Source organism: Micropterus dolomieu, linkage group LG06 (genome assembly GCF_021292245.1).
Source record: "Micropterus dolomieu isolate WLL.071019.BEF.003 ecotype Adirondacks linkage group LG06, ASM2129224v1, whole genome shotgun sequence".
Taxonomy (NCBI): Eukaryota; Metazoa; Chordata; class Actinopteri; order Centrarchiformes; family Centrarchidae; genus Micropterus; species Micropterus dolomieu.
In genome coordinates, this window is record NC_060155.1 from 21,927,684 (window position 1) to 21,943,935 (window position 16,252).

The 16,252-nt window shown below is 41.8% G+C and overlaps 2 protein-coding genes across 2 annotated transcripts; one reads left to right on the top strand and one right to left on the bottom strand.

Moving 5' to 3' along the window:
• Positions 1–280: 280 nt before the first annotated feature.
• Positions 281–2,849, top strand: LOC123972137 (phospholipid phosphatase 6-like). Its single transcript, XM_046051407.1, has 2 exons — positions 281–780; positions 2,024–2,849. Exons 1-2 carry the CDS (start codon positions 393–395, stop codon positions 2,443–2,445), a joined length of 810 nt encoding a protein of 269 aa, XP_045907363.1. The 5' UTR covers positions 281–392; the 3' UTR covers positions 2,446–2,849.
• Positions 2,850–6,046: 3,197 nt separating this feature from the next.
• On the bottom strand, positions 6,047–8,178 carry LOC123972135 (myocilin-like). The gene is made up of 3 exons (XM_046051405.1): positions 7,695–8,178; positions 7,051–7,155; positions 6,047–6,916 (listed from the first exon to the last, which is right to left on the bottom strand). Exons 1-3 carry the CDS (start codon positions 8,176–8,178, stop codon positions 6,114–6,116), a joined length of 1,392 nt encoding a protein of 463 aa, XP_045907361.1. The 3' UTR covers positions 6,047–6,113.
• Between the last annotated feature and the right edge of the window lie 8,074 nt (positions 8,179–16,252).

The window sequence follows — 16,252 nt, forward strand, 5'->3', positions numbered from 1 at the left end:
ACAAGAGAGTTTTAATATTTATCCTTTGTCTTGTTTATTATTTATTTAATTATTGTCAGCGGGCCGGAAAGGGGGCAGAAACGGGTCGGGGGGCACAAACATCATACAAACAGACACCCCAGAGAAAGGACAGCACCTGCAAGAGAACGGGGATGGCGGGGTAGGGATCGAGCGGGGATCATACATTGAAAACTAAATGCCAGTTTAATTACATGTTAATGGGAGGGATGATGTTGCCACGTGACCAGGAATAGGTGACATTTTAACCCCATGTATTAGGACTCCCCGGTTTGCAGGATGTTTGGAGTAAAGGCGCAGCAGCATTAATTGTTTACGCGCCACTGGTGGTCGATAAAGAAGGGCGAAGAGACTGCTGTGGACACTTTAGTCAAATGACAATGTCCTCATCAACGTCCAGACGGAATAGTTGCCGTGGAGTTGTGTGTGGAAACCGGGCATCATCAGAGTGCCATGTCGTCCGCCGCCGGGGATCCAGCTGTTCTTACTTTTCCTCTGGGGCGCAAACTGAAGAGTTTTCCGTCAGCCTGAGCCAGCCGATAGTCACGATAACGCTCCGGTTTTTGCTGGCGATAGATTTGTGGCTGTCCAAGCGGCTCGGGGTGTGCGCATGTGAGGGGTCTTCGTGGGGTGGTATACGGCCCCTGGTACGGCTGGTGGAGTTATCTGGGCATGTCATCCCGTGGCTCATCGGCACTGTGTACACTCTGCTCCGGGGAGAGAGTGTGGCGGAACAGGAGATCATGCTGAATTTGACCCTGGGTGAGCGAATGTGTGTTCGTTGTTTTTAATTCGGGTTATTAGGAATGAGTCCAGTCGGGTTATAGATCAACATTTGTTTAGATTCCTGGAATCAAATTATGAATAAATTTTATGCTGTAGGTAGGCCTATTCAGTCAAGTATCCGCTTCTTAAGACTGTCACCCATGATTATCAGATAACCTTTTTATGAATTTAATATGAACATTTAGACTGCAACAATGTTCCTAGTTTTGTTGTTGTTTTTACTCTCTTTACTTCGCCTTACATTTGGCATGCCAGTTTGGAACATTTTAGTCTTCAGAGAAACACGTCTTTATTATTACGAAATCAAAATACACAATTACTAATCTGCTGTCATTTATGTGCCCTATGTTCACGCACCTTTGTGTTTATAGCCACATTAGCTACGGGAAAGCCTTTGCGTTATTACGCACATTTCTGTCAAAGTAGAGCCTTATGAGGACAAAGTGAAGGTTATCACTGGCTAAGTTATCAATGTTATTGGATAGTGAAAAAGCACAACTTAACAGACCAAAATCCGCATCAACCCACCCAAGTGTCAAATAATGCATTAATGGCGCTGCAAATTGACCGTCAGAGAAACCTTTTGGGCCGCAGCAGAGGGCATCCACGGCCACGGAGAGACATGCACGTGATATGGCTGATGCTTTATTTACATGTGCATACTCTGTATCTGTTGACTGACAGCTAGAGATCAAGTCCTACACGGTTATATTGTTTTGTGCTGTGGTGAAAATACCAGAGCTATTTTGGGCACATAATATCCTATTGTTTGCCACTGTGTTTTGGAAATACTGGGGATAGTTGGATTAATACCAAACAGCAAGTAGTATAGGCACCAGCCATGGGGATTTTCAACAAACAAAAGTGTTCTTATTAATGATTTATGTCTGAACTATAAAGCAGTAGGATACTAAGTGATTTATTAACCATTATTAAAGCCAGTTGTTACCACTTTTAAACCACTTATATGTTCACTATTACTATTATAAAGTGATACATAGAGTTCTAAATAAGTAAATCAGAGGTATAGGTGACTGCTCTGATAAGGACAAAGGTAGAGAAGTTGCAGAGTGATGGGCTAGAACAGATTACTATAAAAGGGGGAATTGTGAGGGGAAATGTTTAACAAGGGAAAGTAGCTGAGTTACTTTGTGAATAGGTCGTTGGCCTGTAATGCAGACTGAAACCAATGTTGTATCTCTGTCTTTCCTCATCACAGCTCTGTTGTTGGACCTGCTGTTGGTCAGAGCTGTAAAAACTGTGGTCAGACGTCGCAGGCCTGCCCAGAACCGTTCTGACATCCTCTCCGCCTTCTTTGTGGAGCGCTACTCTTTCCCCTCGGGCCACGCCACGCGTGCGGCCATGTGTGCCCGGTTCCTCCTAGCTCAGCTGGTGGACACAGCCTCCATGCGGGTCCTCGTGGTGGGCTGGGCCGCTCTGGTGAGCCTGTCCCGGCTGCTGCTTGCCAGACACTATGTGACAGATGTGGGCTTTGGCTTGGTTATGGGTTACTGCCAATATAGTCTAGTGGAAAGATTCTGGGTGACCTGGGACTGCCTGCAGGACCTGCTGCTCTTGCAACTGAGAGAGATACTCAACAGGGCTTACAGTGGACTCTGGATGGCAGATTGGAAACATTAGGTTTGGTGGAACTATGTGTGTGTTTGTCAGCCTATGCGTGGGGGAAATGTGTAGCATGAGTGTGTGTAATTCAGAAATTCCCTGCGTTATAAAAAGTGAGCTTTAATATTGTTATTTATTATTATTCGATGATATCAAAGTTACTTCACTATGCTTCAGTTTTGTTTATCTGTATCAGGTTTTTTTGTGTGCTTGTTTGTGCTCTTTTTTTAAAAGAATGAAATGGAGACATTGAAACAGGTGGCTTGGGTTGTCATTGGCGGGTTGGTGGCATATCCTATTAAGATGCACATCCAGCTTGTTCCCACAATGGTGTTGATGATGCATGGACTTAATCTTACAATGCTGAAACCAAAGTTCAATTTAATTTGAGCCTTTTTTTAAATAAAAAGTTAATTAAAGCATCTACAGATGTAGTTGTATATCTTACTGAGACAATGAGTCATTTTGTGGCTGACTGAAAATGACACTGGCAAAGGGTGAATTGCAGCTCAGAATGTGGTGGCACACTGTCTTATATAGAGGTATGCAGTTTTGTAGTGAGCTAAAACAACCCACTGCGGGCTCACTGTATTTCTGTGAATGCTACTGGGGGGAAGTCAACTCACCCAAGTTTCCATCTGCTGCTGCTGAGTCTCCTGACTGACATTATAATACATCCCATCTCTTCTTACAGTGTTGTTAATCTGTGCTGCCAATGACCATTTTTACATACTATTGCAGATTCCAAACTAAACTGCATAAATATGTTGTGCTTTTCTGTGGTTTTGCCTTTAAACTGAGAAACCAGAGTGCAGAAAAGTCCTTTTGCTGGTCCATGCACTTTGTCAGTAGAGCTAGTAGGTGAGTATGCATAATCCAGATGCAAACAGTTGTCCACAGAGGGCAGTGTATAATAAGAATATAGTTACAAATGGCAAAATGGAGGCTTGTACAAAAGGATACAGCTGGTTCTGGAATGTTTCGCTATATAGGTTGTCGGGTCACGACACAGAGACTGGACTTTTAATTGTACTGAGGCATAAGTTGTCAGGTACATAAGTACAAAATGCTCACAGTCCTTAAATCTGTCAGCCACAATGTAGGTGAGGAGTGGGTATGTGTGTGGTCTAAGGATAGAACTCCTCATTAATACAGTATACAAGAATTACAAGCCCAAATACAAGCTCCAACAGTAATAACTGAATAGCACTGACTAACTTTATTTATAGTTAACAGTGGGTGAAATGCCCACATACTGAAGAAGCTCCCATCAACAATATTTTGTGTGCAGTGAGAGCTTGCAACTTCTATACAGCTTAGTTAGTTAACATTTAACAAGCCTCTCTAGCCTCAGCTAAAATTAGCATAGGCTAACTAACCACCAAAAACACACAATAATGTGCTAACTTAACATAAACTGTATTCATAACATTAACATTACCACATAACAGTCCACATCAATCATCTATGCATACAATAGGCAGGGTTTATTCTACTTTGATACTGTCCTTTCTAAACAACTGACTGCCACGTGGCTAAGGGAATTTTTCCATCCTACAAGATGTTATTTCTAATGTGATTAATTTGGTATTTCATCAGCGCACCCAGCCTTTTCTACAGGCCTTTTACTGTACCCATAAAGTCACACTGCTATACAGACCCAAAATGGAGTAACTACACATTTGGTCAAAATTAAGTTTAAACCAGAATCTGACTTTTTTGGTGTGTGACTTGTACTGCTTATAACTTCGGAATATTTTAAAAGATGGCCATTGAATTTCAGGCCATGACAGATATTGGTGATTATAGCTGTTTATCGCAACATTGTTTGATACATTAATGCTAAGGTTGTTGTAAAGGCAACAACAAACAAAAACTACACTTAGCAAAATTGTAAACGCAACACTTGTTTTTGCCCCCATTCATCATGAGCTGAACTCAAAGAACTAAGACTTTCTCTATGTGCACAAAAGGCCTATTTCACTCAAATAGTGTTCACAAATCTGTCAAAATCTGTGTTAATGAACACTTCTCCTTTGCCGAGATAATCCATCCACCTCACAGGTGTGGAATATCAATATGCTGATCAGATAGCATGAGTATTGCACAGGTGTGCCTTAAGCCTCGAATATACTCGGGAGCGTATGCGGACACCGACAGTTGCAGACTCCACGGACGCGGACTACTTCTGTTTCTACTACTTAATGCAGTCTGCTTGGCGGACACGTTCCACACATGCGCAGTAGATTGGTTGGTGCCCTGGTAGCGCTAGTCGCCTGTCCAGGTACGCACGGACAAAAAAAATGGGAGGCACGCGGACGTCTGCATAGACCCTATGCGTATCCCCTCTGATGACGATTTTTTCGTCACGCGGACCCTCGCATACTCACGGACGCGGAAAGTATAAACCTTGCCATAGGCTGGCCACAATAAAAGGCCACTTTAAAACTTGCAGTTCCATCACACAGCACAATGCCACAGTTTTGCGTGCAATTGGCATGCTGACTGCAGGAATGTCCACCAAACTGTTGCCTGTGAATTGAATGTTCATTTCTCTACCTTAAGCTGTCTCCTAAGGCATTTCGGAGAATTGGCAGTACATCCAACCGACCTCACAACCGCAGATCACGTGATCACAGCCCAGGACCTCCACACCCAGCAACTTCACCTCCAAGATTGTCTAAGACCAGCCAACCGGACAGCTGCTGCAACAACCGGTTTGCGTAACCAAAGAATTTCTGCACAAACTGTCAGGAACCGTCTCAGGGAAGCTCATCTGCATGCTCGTTGTCCTCATTGGGGTCTTGACCTGACTGCAACTTTGCACAGCCATTGCAGAGGAGTGGACCAGCATTTCACAGGCCACAATCAACAACCTGATCAACTCTATGCGAAGGAAATGTGTTGCACTGCGTGAGGCAAATGGTGGTCACACCAGATACTGACTGGTTTTCGGACCCCCCCAGTACAGTGAAACTACACATTTTTGAGTGGCCTTTTATTGTGGCCAGCCTAAGGCACACTTGTGCAATACCCATGCTGTCTGATCAGCATCTTGATATGCCATACCTGTGAGGTGGATGGATTATCTCAGCAAAGGAAAAGTAATCACTGACACAGATTTTGACAGATTAGTGAACAATATTTGAGAGAAATATTGTGAATGGGGGCAAAAACAAAAATGTTGCGTTTATAATTTTGTTAAATGTATCTGATCTGGTTGTTTTTTAAGCAAATTGGCAAAATATAACTTGATAAACTACACAAATGCCTCCACACAAATACTGTCTCCAGCTTCATCATGATTTGGTGAAAACATTTCAGATCAAAATGACACTCTTGGTCACTGTTACGAACCTGAAGCGGAAGGATATGTATTATAGTAGGCCTATATAATAAAGCTAGCACAAAATTGAGAACTTTATTGAGAATGACATGAACATTTATTAAAAGATAACAAAATTATTTTACAAATACTGAATGTTAATCTGCTTTATGAATATATTTCTGTTGCCATAATATATATTATTCACAATAATATATATATAAGATTTTTATGATGCAAAAACGCAGTGACTACCAAGCCTTGCAATGACCTCAGTACAATGCATATGTTTTATTTCATTCACTTGCTCTTGCATCAGCACAGTCCTGTAAACAGCAGTGTATCTCTGTCTGTGTCCTCTTTAGCTGCTGCCATGGCTGGCCCTGCCCAGTCTGATATCATAGGTGACCATGTGGAAGTTGTCCCAAGCGTACAGCTTCCTCTGGGCGTGGTTGTAGTCCACCATGCTGTTGTAACGGTACTTGTTCTTAAAGGGCACAGCAGCAGCCTGCCCCACACTGGTGGCCGTGTCAAAAACATAGTTAATGGTAGTGTTGGGTGCAGTGTAGCTGGCCACTGTGTACAGACGTCCACACACCATGAAAGCATTGGCCACTGTGTTCTTCCTGACATTGGTCTCCCAGCTCTTCCTCACCGCCAGGCTCTCGGGATCCAGCTGGGAAATCACGATTGCACCCTTTGCCTTGTTTGTGCTGTAGATAGCCCACAGGCCCTGTTCGTCCGCCGCCAGGTCGATGTCAGTGTAGCCACCCCAGGAGTAAGGATGCTGGCCATGGAAGGCAGCTTGAGGCAGGTCCAGGCGTGCTGCCAGGCTCTCAGAAGCCAGGTCGTAGCGGATCAGGGTACGGCTGCGTCTGCGCTGGTAGTAGAGGGAGCCGCGGTACAAGGTTGCCCCTGTGCTCTCCACAGGCTCTGGCAGGACCAAGACCTTCATAGGGAATCCTCGAGAGAATTGTTCCATGTCTTCATATGCAAAGAGCTGACGGACATCATTACCCACTGTGTCGATACGCCACACAGTCTTGTTGGTGTAATTAGGACCCTGAGGCTCGGGATCCTGCAGCCACACTCCATACTTCCCTGTGATACTGTCAGCCTTCCTGTACAACACAGGGTCTCCCACTGACTGCAGCTCTCCACAACCTGGAGAAAAAAAGTGAACTTCATAGTATTTGTTATATATTTTCAATGCGTTTGAAGGCATTGAATTGCATCAACACCCCACCACTAGGCCGATTTGAGCAGTCACATCAACTTCAGTAAAAAACAAACTTTACCTCTCAAGTTGTGATTTCCTTCTGGAATGAGGTGGGATGCTGGAACCTCTGTTACCTCAGCCTTCATCTCCTGGTATGCACCATTCCCAAAATCAGATGCAGGGTCTGGCAGAAATGTGCGCATCAAAAGCAAAATATTACACAAAAGTAGAAAGTGAAAATAACAGATACAGATAAGCTATAGTCAGTCCCAATGCACAGACAACATCTAAGTGTCTCATTTATTTGCCTCCGATCACAGCAGGTTCCCCCTATAACCCTGCCATTGCTCTCCTGAAAATAATCACAGGCAAATAAACAGATATGCAAAAGTGACAAAGCCATAAAAGAAGAGTCCGTGTTGTAAATTCCAATCCCCTTACTCAATCTGGAACAGCTTACTGCAGCCTGACCTGTTGCCCCGGGTGTCATAGCCACAAATAAATTTATCAAAACAGTAAAAATACAGAAGAGCAGCTATCACTAGCAAAATTTGCAGAAAAATATAAATATATATAAGAGAATTTGTAGAATGCTACAACATATTTTTAGTGGTTAAGAATTGTTAAGGGTCAAAATGTGCTCTTTTGGGCTGACACATCTTGCAATCAAAGCAGTTAAGGTTTTGATTTATGTGTTTTCCCTTCACACACTGATGTATGTACCACTGGCAGGTCTGTTTTCACGCTGAGTCCCCCCTGAGGTGTGTGTCTGCTGGCAGGGTTTCTGCCTGAGGCTCTCTGCCTCCTGAGTCAGCTCGGCCAGCCTCCTCTGCAGATCCTGGACCTGCCTGTTCAGACGCCCCTTGTGCTGCTGCAGCTGGTTTCTTTCCCTTGTAACCTGGGAGTAAGCCTCCTGGAGACCCTCTTCACCGTTGGTCGCGACCACAGTCCCGGCGCCTCCATTCACTCCTGCAATGAGCTGGCTTACCAAAGCCTCCAGCAGAGTGACCCGGGACAGGACACCATCCATCTCTGGTTTCATGCTGCTTCCAGAACAGCTGGACTCCTCTGGACTGGCCACCGTAAAGGTGTAGTGGCAGCGTCCAGTGTGGTCATTGGAGCGGTGTAGGGAGACTCGGTCTTGGGCCTGGCTTTGGCTGGACAAAGTTAAGAAGGATAGACAGAGGAAAGACATCTGGAGCCACATTGTCAGGTGTCAGGCAAAGTTGATGATCTTCTGGTTTGGGGAAATTTGCAGGGATGCAATTATTTATCCTCTTATGTTCAGCAGAGAGTGTCTCCACTTGATTTATATTTTTTCTTTCTTTCTATAGCTGGTCTCTTCCCACTTGAGTGTCCCTAGTCAGTGCAGGTCAGTGTCTGAATTCCAGCAATGCTGAGAGTAGGATATTTATACAGTTAACTGTCAAAGAGTGGGAGGGAACGGGGAGTATGGCAGGGAGGGAAATAGCCAGGGGGTGTGGAGTGTGTATGTAATGGTCCATGTGTGTCTTTTTATTTGGGGGGGGGGGGGGCTTTTTTGAGTGGTGGGGTGAGGTTTGCTCAGAGCGACAAACAATGTGAAAATCACACAGTATTGATGAAAAAATACACAATTTGATGTTTGTTTGTTCCTGTCAATAATCCTTTCATTGTGTCTCAGAAGTCGGTATGTCTGCAGGTTGTTTTGACTGGACAACATCTTTTTATGTGTCTACTGGCTGTCATCTGCAGTGCTGTTTACCTCCTCCATAATTGAGAGTTTTACTGTTGAACCACCGTGTGATTAACCGTAAACTCAGTTTATGACCTGGGTATGGGGTGAAATATTGGCTTGAGGGTGTAGGAATCTGGAATCTCAGGCCAACGTTTGCCAACAAGTCTCAACAGCAAGGTAACATGGTCCTTCAGAGGACCTGAACGCACACTGGTACTCTTCTTCCGTCTCCACAGCTGGGCAGGATTGCCCAGACCGCCAGCCTATCCTAACCGCCCACGGGACACTGCCACTGCACCTTTACGGTGGCGGTCTGGATAGGAATACAGACGTGGTGTAGGTACTCTGCCTTTCTTCCTACCAGACCTACATAAACCACACATGCCGACTCTGGGAATATTTACAATATAATGCACTATGTTTGCGCGCCGCCATTTTATTTGAGTGAGCTCTCAGTGTGAAAATATATCCACTATATAATGCCTTCAAGAATTCAACAATAGAACGAAAAAACTTGCTTCCGTGGCATGTACAATACTTCAGTCTCAATGCAATCAAATGAATGTGCGCCACATATTATCCATAAGTGTCCGAAAGTGCTGACTATAGAGTAAACTATTGAGTCTCTTTATAGGGAGTAGGAAATGATTCAAAGACAGTGATTTCAGACACAGCCGAGAGTCTACAGACATGCTGCAGGCACAGTTACTAACATTAGTACTTTGAGGTAAATGCTAACACTAGCCTGTCAACATGCTTACAGTGACAATGCTAACATGCTGATGCTAAGCAGGTATAATGTTTGTGTTTAGTGCTAGTTAGCAAATGTTAGCATGCTAACATACTGAGTAAAGATGCTGAACCTGGTAAATTACAGCTGAGGGGATTCTTTTTGGAGCTATATATTCAGAAACCAAAATATTTGACATAAGAAAAAAGTTTTTACAATTTATCCTGAGGTGAAAATGAAGATGGACCAAATGTCATGACAATCCATCCAGCTTTTCACTCACAAACACAAATGTCAAACTCAAGTTCTCTATCAAGAGTGATTACCAAAGTCATTAGGATCATCTGGACACAATGGATAGCTGTACCAAATGGCAACCCACCTCATCCAGTAAATTTCAGTCTGGATCTAAGTGGTGAACTGATTGACTGACCGACCGACATTGCTAACCACCTAGAGCCATGCTGCCAAAACAACTTAAAACATGGCTTAACAAGCTAAACATAAAAAGCCATGGATTTTTATTTGACTGGACATAGTGGAATCTAACCCTTTTTATTATCAGAATAAATCCCTCTGGCCTTTCTCTCCTCTCTTTACAAGAGGGATGTGGCCCACCTATGTTCCAAATGTCTCCATGTGATACGTCTGGGACTCTGTCTGGTTTTGTGCTGAACAGTGAGGGAAAAAAACAAAATCATCACTGGAGTCCAATACAAGTGTACCCATTGTAAGTGTTATTCTGGTCTCTGAGGGGGTAAAAGCCATTAGTCGCTGCTAGCACTTCTTCTCCATTGTCCTTTTCCATTGTCTTTTTTCTTAATTAGTATGCTGTGACTGCCCTCCTCGACAAAATATTTTATAACTTTGCCAGCAACAATGAACCAGTTTACCCTGAAAAGCAGCTTGCAGCGCACATCTGTTTGGTTCCATAAGAGCAGTCTGCTGCCTAGTTAACCTGTCCATTTTACAGCCCATGGAAAGTCACCAGTATTGCAATGTTTTTACCACGGAGGTGTGTTTTTCTTATGTAACGTAACGACTTACGTAAGACAACCTGTAAAAAGAGAGCAGAGGATCACAACATGCACACAACCTCTTCCATAAGCATTCTCTCCATATGCTCAAGTTGCTCTACTGGGAGCCAGGACCCAGCATGCATGTCTTGAACTAGGAATATAACATGTTGTAATGATGATGGTTCTTACGGTAATTTTCTTAGGTTTCTGAGAGACTGGGCTTCCATGTTTAGTTGATACTTTCATACACAGCACAACGTCATATATGATCCGTTGCTTAACTTTTATTTTTGTCCTAACCTTTAACCAAGCCATTGGATGTTTACACTGAATAAAATATTCAAAACCAATACTTTTTTCAATCAATCCATCAAAAGAAACTATTCTACACCCCTTGTAGTCTACATCATTTTATCACGTTTACCCAAACTCGGGTAAGACATAAATTATATCTTTGAAAATTTCAGCATCTTCACCACAATTTATAATAAAGTTCTGTAGAAAGAATGTTCGGCAATGTAAACACTCCCACGGTGCTTCAAGCTCCCAAGCCGTCAGCTGCACGGCTAATTGAGCTAACTGAGCTAACTAGCTAATGGTAGCTACAGTTAGTGGTTACTTTAGCAACAAGTAAAGCTTCTTTTTGTTTATTACTCTATTATTAACTGTTTATTACTCTGTTATTATTATTACTCTAAGTCATTTCTTTATAAAATATAATCCAGTTTGATCAAAATCAGTCAAAATAATTGTGTTTTTGTAAAGTGGCCTGGCTCCCAGAAACATTCCACTCCAGCATTTAGAATTTTTTCCAACCTATTTCTTATTTGTGGTCTGACAAAAAATTAATTCTTCAATTTAAAAAAAACTGTCATTTATCAAGGGACCTGTGTTAGGGTGAAGAGGATTGGGAAAACGATAGATGCCTACTTAATATACTGGGCTAGCTTCTTCTTAGCTAAAGCCTCACAGTTGGTGGTGTGTGATGTAGTGCCCAAAAGTGTTACGTACTTTTTGGGGTAGATCGCTCGACCCCGTCACTCAAGTTACATAATGCAAGAACAGGCATTCAGGGTACAGAATGGCAAAGAAAGAGGAACATGGCTGTTATTTTGAGGGAAAATATTTGCATAATGTTGGTTTAAATCTCCAACAACCAGAAATTAAGTTGGGGACACAATATTAATATATCATAACTTTTTAAGTTGGTGAACATTTTAGCAAACTTATTCAAACAACCAGTAGTTACAGAGCAACATAGCCTTTATTTGTAGTGGTGGTTCTGGCCACTTGATGAATGTAAGTCCAATTTTCACTCCATTTTAGCTCTGTTTTTATTCTCAACAAGTGTCAATTGTTTAACTTTAATTGTTTAAAGATTTTTAAAGGCCCAAAAGGTATCCAGTGTTTCATGAGAAAAAAGCAAAAATTAAGTAACAAAAAACAAACATACTGTAACAGAAATATAAATTTTCTTTCTCATCTCTCAAGTCTTGCTTGCGACCCTTCAGATTTATCTTTGCACTGTTCCTGGCCCACAGGTTGGGAACCACCGTCTTAGGGCAAAATAGATACCTAATAGTTCTCACAGACATCATCTACAGTGTAGCATGTATGCACTTCTCAGAAAAAAAACATAGTTTCAGCTTTTAGGTAATAAAAGTATGAATAAATAAATAACAAATGAATTATACAGGCAAATGGAGAAAGGAGTGAAAAATTGCAGACATTATTATTTTGGCAGTTATTTCAAAACCCTTTCAAAGTACAATCCCAGAATTCTTGGCAGTGTAGGATTTCCACTGTTTAATTCTGAAGGGACATTTTGCTGCTGCATTTTTTTGAATATGAATTATATAATATTATGCAACAGGAAACAGAGAGAGGGCTGTTAGGGACATTGGCCTCACAGAAGAAAAACAAAACAGATGAGAGAAACAGTGTGATTGCTGAATCAGGCCAGACATGTGGAAACTGAATGCTCACCATCAGAGTTGTTTAGACAGCAGCTATTAATTAATTATCAGGCATAAAGGGAGTTATAGAGCAGGAAATTGGGCTTGGTAGCGATTTAGCTGATGTGTTAGTTCTCTCAAACTGAGCCTTTAAGACAATGACAACATAGTTTTCCAGTGGCCAATGAATAGCACACGATGTGTATTTACAGGCGTGAAGTGTTGCATAACTTGCATTACATGAGTACCATGTCTGGCTTTTTGATGTACAATGCAATGCAGACATGAAGCATTTCCTTACAGCAAGAGTGTTGAGCACATTTTAACACACTTGAACACATCCTCCCACCTCAATGTGTAGGTGACATTTCGACAACATGCCGCAATGCAAGTTTATGAGACAGAGGGAGATAGAAAGTCATGACACTTTGCTTGTGCTGTGATGTAAGCTGCCAAACCTCAAATGTGTCATTGCATTAGATTCATAATGAGCAATTGATGGCGTAGAGAATGACTGTTTATGATTACAGGGGCCCAAAGGGAGTCAGTGTGATGTGTGTCTGAAAAAAGCATTAAAGCAATATTATGTAAGATTTGGTGTGGTTTGGTGCCACTAACGAGTGTAATCCACCACTGTCATAAATATGGACAGCTGTACATGTGTATTTGTTATGATTACATTACTTATGAACAAAAACTAACAAGTCGACAACTTTGCTAACAGCCAAACATCAAGCAAGTGTGACAACATGAGACATAACAATATGACTTACTAGTCCAACTGTGTAGACACAAAAAATGCCAGCTCAGCTTCTGTCTTGCAGCCTTTTATTTCACAAAGCAATCCCCAACGTCCACCAGCATCTTGCTTGGTCACTCTCTTTTTCTCTTCTTAGCTTCTTTCGTCATCGTCCTCTTCGGTCTCTTCACTCCTGCATTAGCTAACGTTGACCCCTCGCCCGGCTCAGGCACGACACGTGCACCGCATAATGTTGCTTGAAACTTGGGAAGCAAGCTAGCCAACAAAGCTACAGCAACCTACGCATGACCACTTACAGTAACGTTACTGATGTCCTAGTGTGTTCTTTAGTAAGTTTGCTAACATCAACTCGAGATTTATAGCTAGCAGCCAAACCTCTGTTCGATATTTATGCTTCTCTGATCTCTTACTCATCACTCTCTCTTTTTGTCTTCATCACTTCCTCTGACAACATCTTCTTCAGTCTCTTCGCAGCCTCTGCCATGTTATCCATACTGAGAAAGAACTTACAAAGAACTTACATTGTACCTTATATACATTTTGCTTCTTCTTATTTAGCTTGCTGAAGAGTTTTGTTAGTGTGATGTGGTGCAAAATCATTACGTGCCTGTAGGCCTGGAGTGGCAATGACAGAGATGCCATTCATCCTATTATACGTCAGTGTACCATCAAAATAATTCTGAAGCTGTTATTTCAAGAAAGAATTACTACATAATGTTGCTGTCTGCTGTGGCTGTGAGGGTATAATCACAGTGGATCATATACCTACACACACGAAACCTCACAGTCTCACAGCAGCACCATAGATGTTGTTTGGTCTTTAACAGCTCAGTACAGGTGTTACACCAGAGGTTCTTATCACTGATAGAGACATAGCACCAGAGTGTCATTTGTGAAAACACAGACACTCGCCCAAACAAACAGATGAGATGCAACTGACATAACACAGTAGTGACACAACCTATTTAACACTTAGTGTCTACTATAGGTATTTACAAGGAGTCCTCTGCCTCACAGGAAGTGATGTGGTTCTTAAAGGACTCATTAAATGGTATCATTACTTCCTTAATCTGATTTATTTCCAGGATGTTGATGTGGGGTCAAGTCTTGAGCATAAAGAAATTAATTAGCTGTGGAGTGGAAATCAGCTTGATTTAATAGGATGTACAGAAGGACAGGATTTTAAAGGAACAGTTTGAGATTTTGGGAGATACACTTTCTTGGCAAGATTTGGATGATAAAATTGATACTACTCTCGTCTTTGAATCTTCAACTGTGAGACAGCATAGCTTTGCATAAAGACTGTAAATGGAGAAACAGCTGGCTCTGTCCAAAGTTAACAAAATCTGAATACCAGCACCTCTTAAGCTCACTACTTTACATGTTATAACTTTACAAAAACCAGCACATTACCCCTTTAAAATTGTAACCTGTCATTTTTACCCTTTAGTTTTTACATGGATTGAACAAACAAGATATAACATGTTCATTTTGATTTTTGTTTTTGGTTGGAGCTTCCAGTTACGTCTGTAGCGCAGCATGAGAGCACTAGTGAAGATTCACTGTCTTCCAGGATGTAGCAGTTTTAAGTGTGCATTATATTGCGGATTATATAAATATGTAAATAGCTAAACTTGCTGGTTTAGTAGTGATAAACAAATGACAAATAAATCAACATCAACCACAGAATCTTCATCCAAACAGAAAAATCAAGTAAGAAAAAGTCACAGCACTTATTACAGTGTTTGACAGGTAAATTGCATTGTAACAAAACAAAGACTCTATAGCTGCTCTGAGAGTCTGTACTGAGGTAGGCTAACACATGCTATCTTGCTCACAATGACAAAACCCACATGCTGATGTTTAGCAGGTATAAATAGGCCATGTTCAGATCTTACTTTAGCATGTTAGCATGCTAACATGAGCTAATTAGCACTAAACACAAATGTAGCTGAGGCTGATGGGATCATGTCATGTCAATGTTTTTGGTCATAAACCAACATTTTTACTTGATGGTAGTGTGAAATGAAAAGTCAGCAGATCACCGAAGTTATTGCGATTCTTGAGGGGTACCAATTTTTATGACAATCCATTAAATAGTTGTTGAAATATTTCATTCTGGACCAAAGGGGTGGACCAACAGGCTGACATCGCCATTTAGATCGCTATGCTGCCATCATGACTAGCAGCAAATATGTTTTAATATTCAAAACATGACAAACATAATTTATGTTCAGCTGAGAAAAATATTTTATATACAGACGTGCTCAAATTTGTTGGTACCCCTCCACAAAAAACGAAGAATGCACAATTTTCTCTGAAATAACTTGAAACTGACAAAAGTAATTGGCATCCACCATTGTTTATTCCACATTTAATAGAAATCAGACTTTTCTTTTGATTGTTTATTCAACATAATATTGTAAATAATAAAACAAATGAAAATGGCATGGACAAAAATGATGGGAACGCTAACCTAATATTTTGTTGCACAACCTTTAGAGGCAATCACTGCAATCAAACGTTTTCTGTAGCTCTCAATGACACCTCTGCACCTGTTAACAGGTAGTTTGGCCCACTCTTCCTGAGCAAACTGCTCCAGCTGTCTCAGGTTTGATGGGTGCCTTCTCCAGACTGCAAGTTTCAGCTCTTTCCATAGATGTTCGATAGGATTCAGATCAGGACTCATAGAAGGCCACTTCAGAATAGTCCAACGTTTTGTTCTTATCCATTCTTTTAGCTGTGTGTTTTGGGTCATTATCCTGTTGGAGGACCCATGACCTGCGACTGAGACAGAGCTTTCTGACACTAGGCAGTACGTTTCGCTCCAGAATGTCTTGATAGTCTTGAGATTTCATTGTGCCCTGCACAGATTCAAGGCACCCTGTGCCAGGCGCAGCAAAGCAGCCCCAAAACATAACCGAGCCTCCTCCATGTTTCACTGTAGGTATGGTGTTCTTTTCTTTGAAAGCTTCATTTTTTCGTCTGTGAACATAGAGCTGATGTGACTTGCCAAAAAGCTCCAGTTTTGACTCATCTGTCCAAAGGACATTCTCCCAGAAGGATTGTGGCTTGCCAATATGCATTTTAGCAAATTCCA

Excerpts from the sequence above, each read along its gene's own strand:
- LOC123972135 (XM_046051405.1), bottom strand. The coding sequence starts at position 8,178 with ATGTGGCTCCAGATGTCTTTCCTCTGTCTATCCTTCTTAACTTTGTCC. Across the intron at positions 7,156-7,694 it reads TGAAAACAGACCTGCCAGTG|ACCCTGCATCTGATTTTGGG; the intron begins GTACATACATCA and ends CATTTCTGCCAG. Across the intron at positions 6,917-7,050 it reads AGGAAATCACAACTTGAGAG|GTTGTGGAGAGCTGCAGTCA; the intron begins GTAAAGTTTGTT and ends TTTTTTCTCCAG.
- LOC123972137 (XM_046051407.1), top strand. The coding sequence starts at position 393 with ATGACAATGTCCTCATCAACGTCCAGACGGAATAGTTGCCGTGGAGTT. Across the intron at positions 781-2,023 it reads CATGCTGAATTTGACCCTGG|CTCTGTTGTTGGACCTGCTG; the intron begins GTGAGCGAATGT and ends TCCTCATCACAG.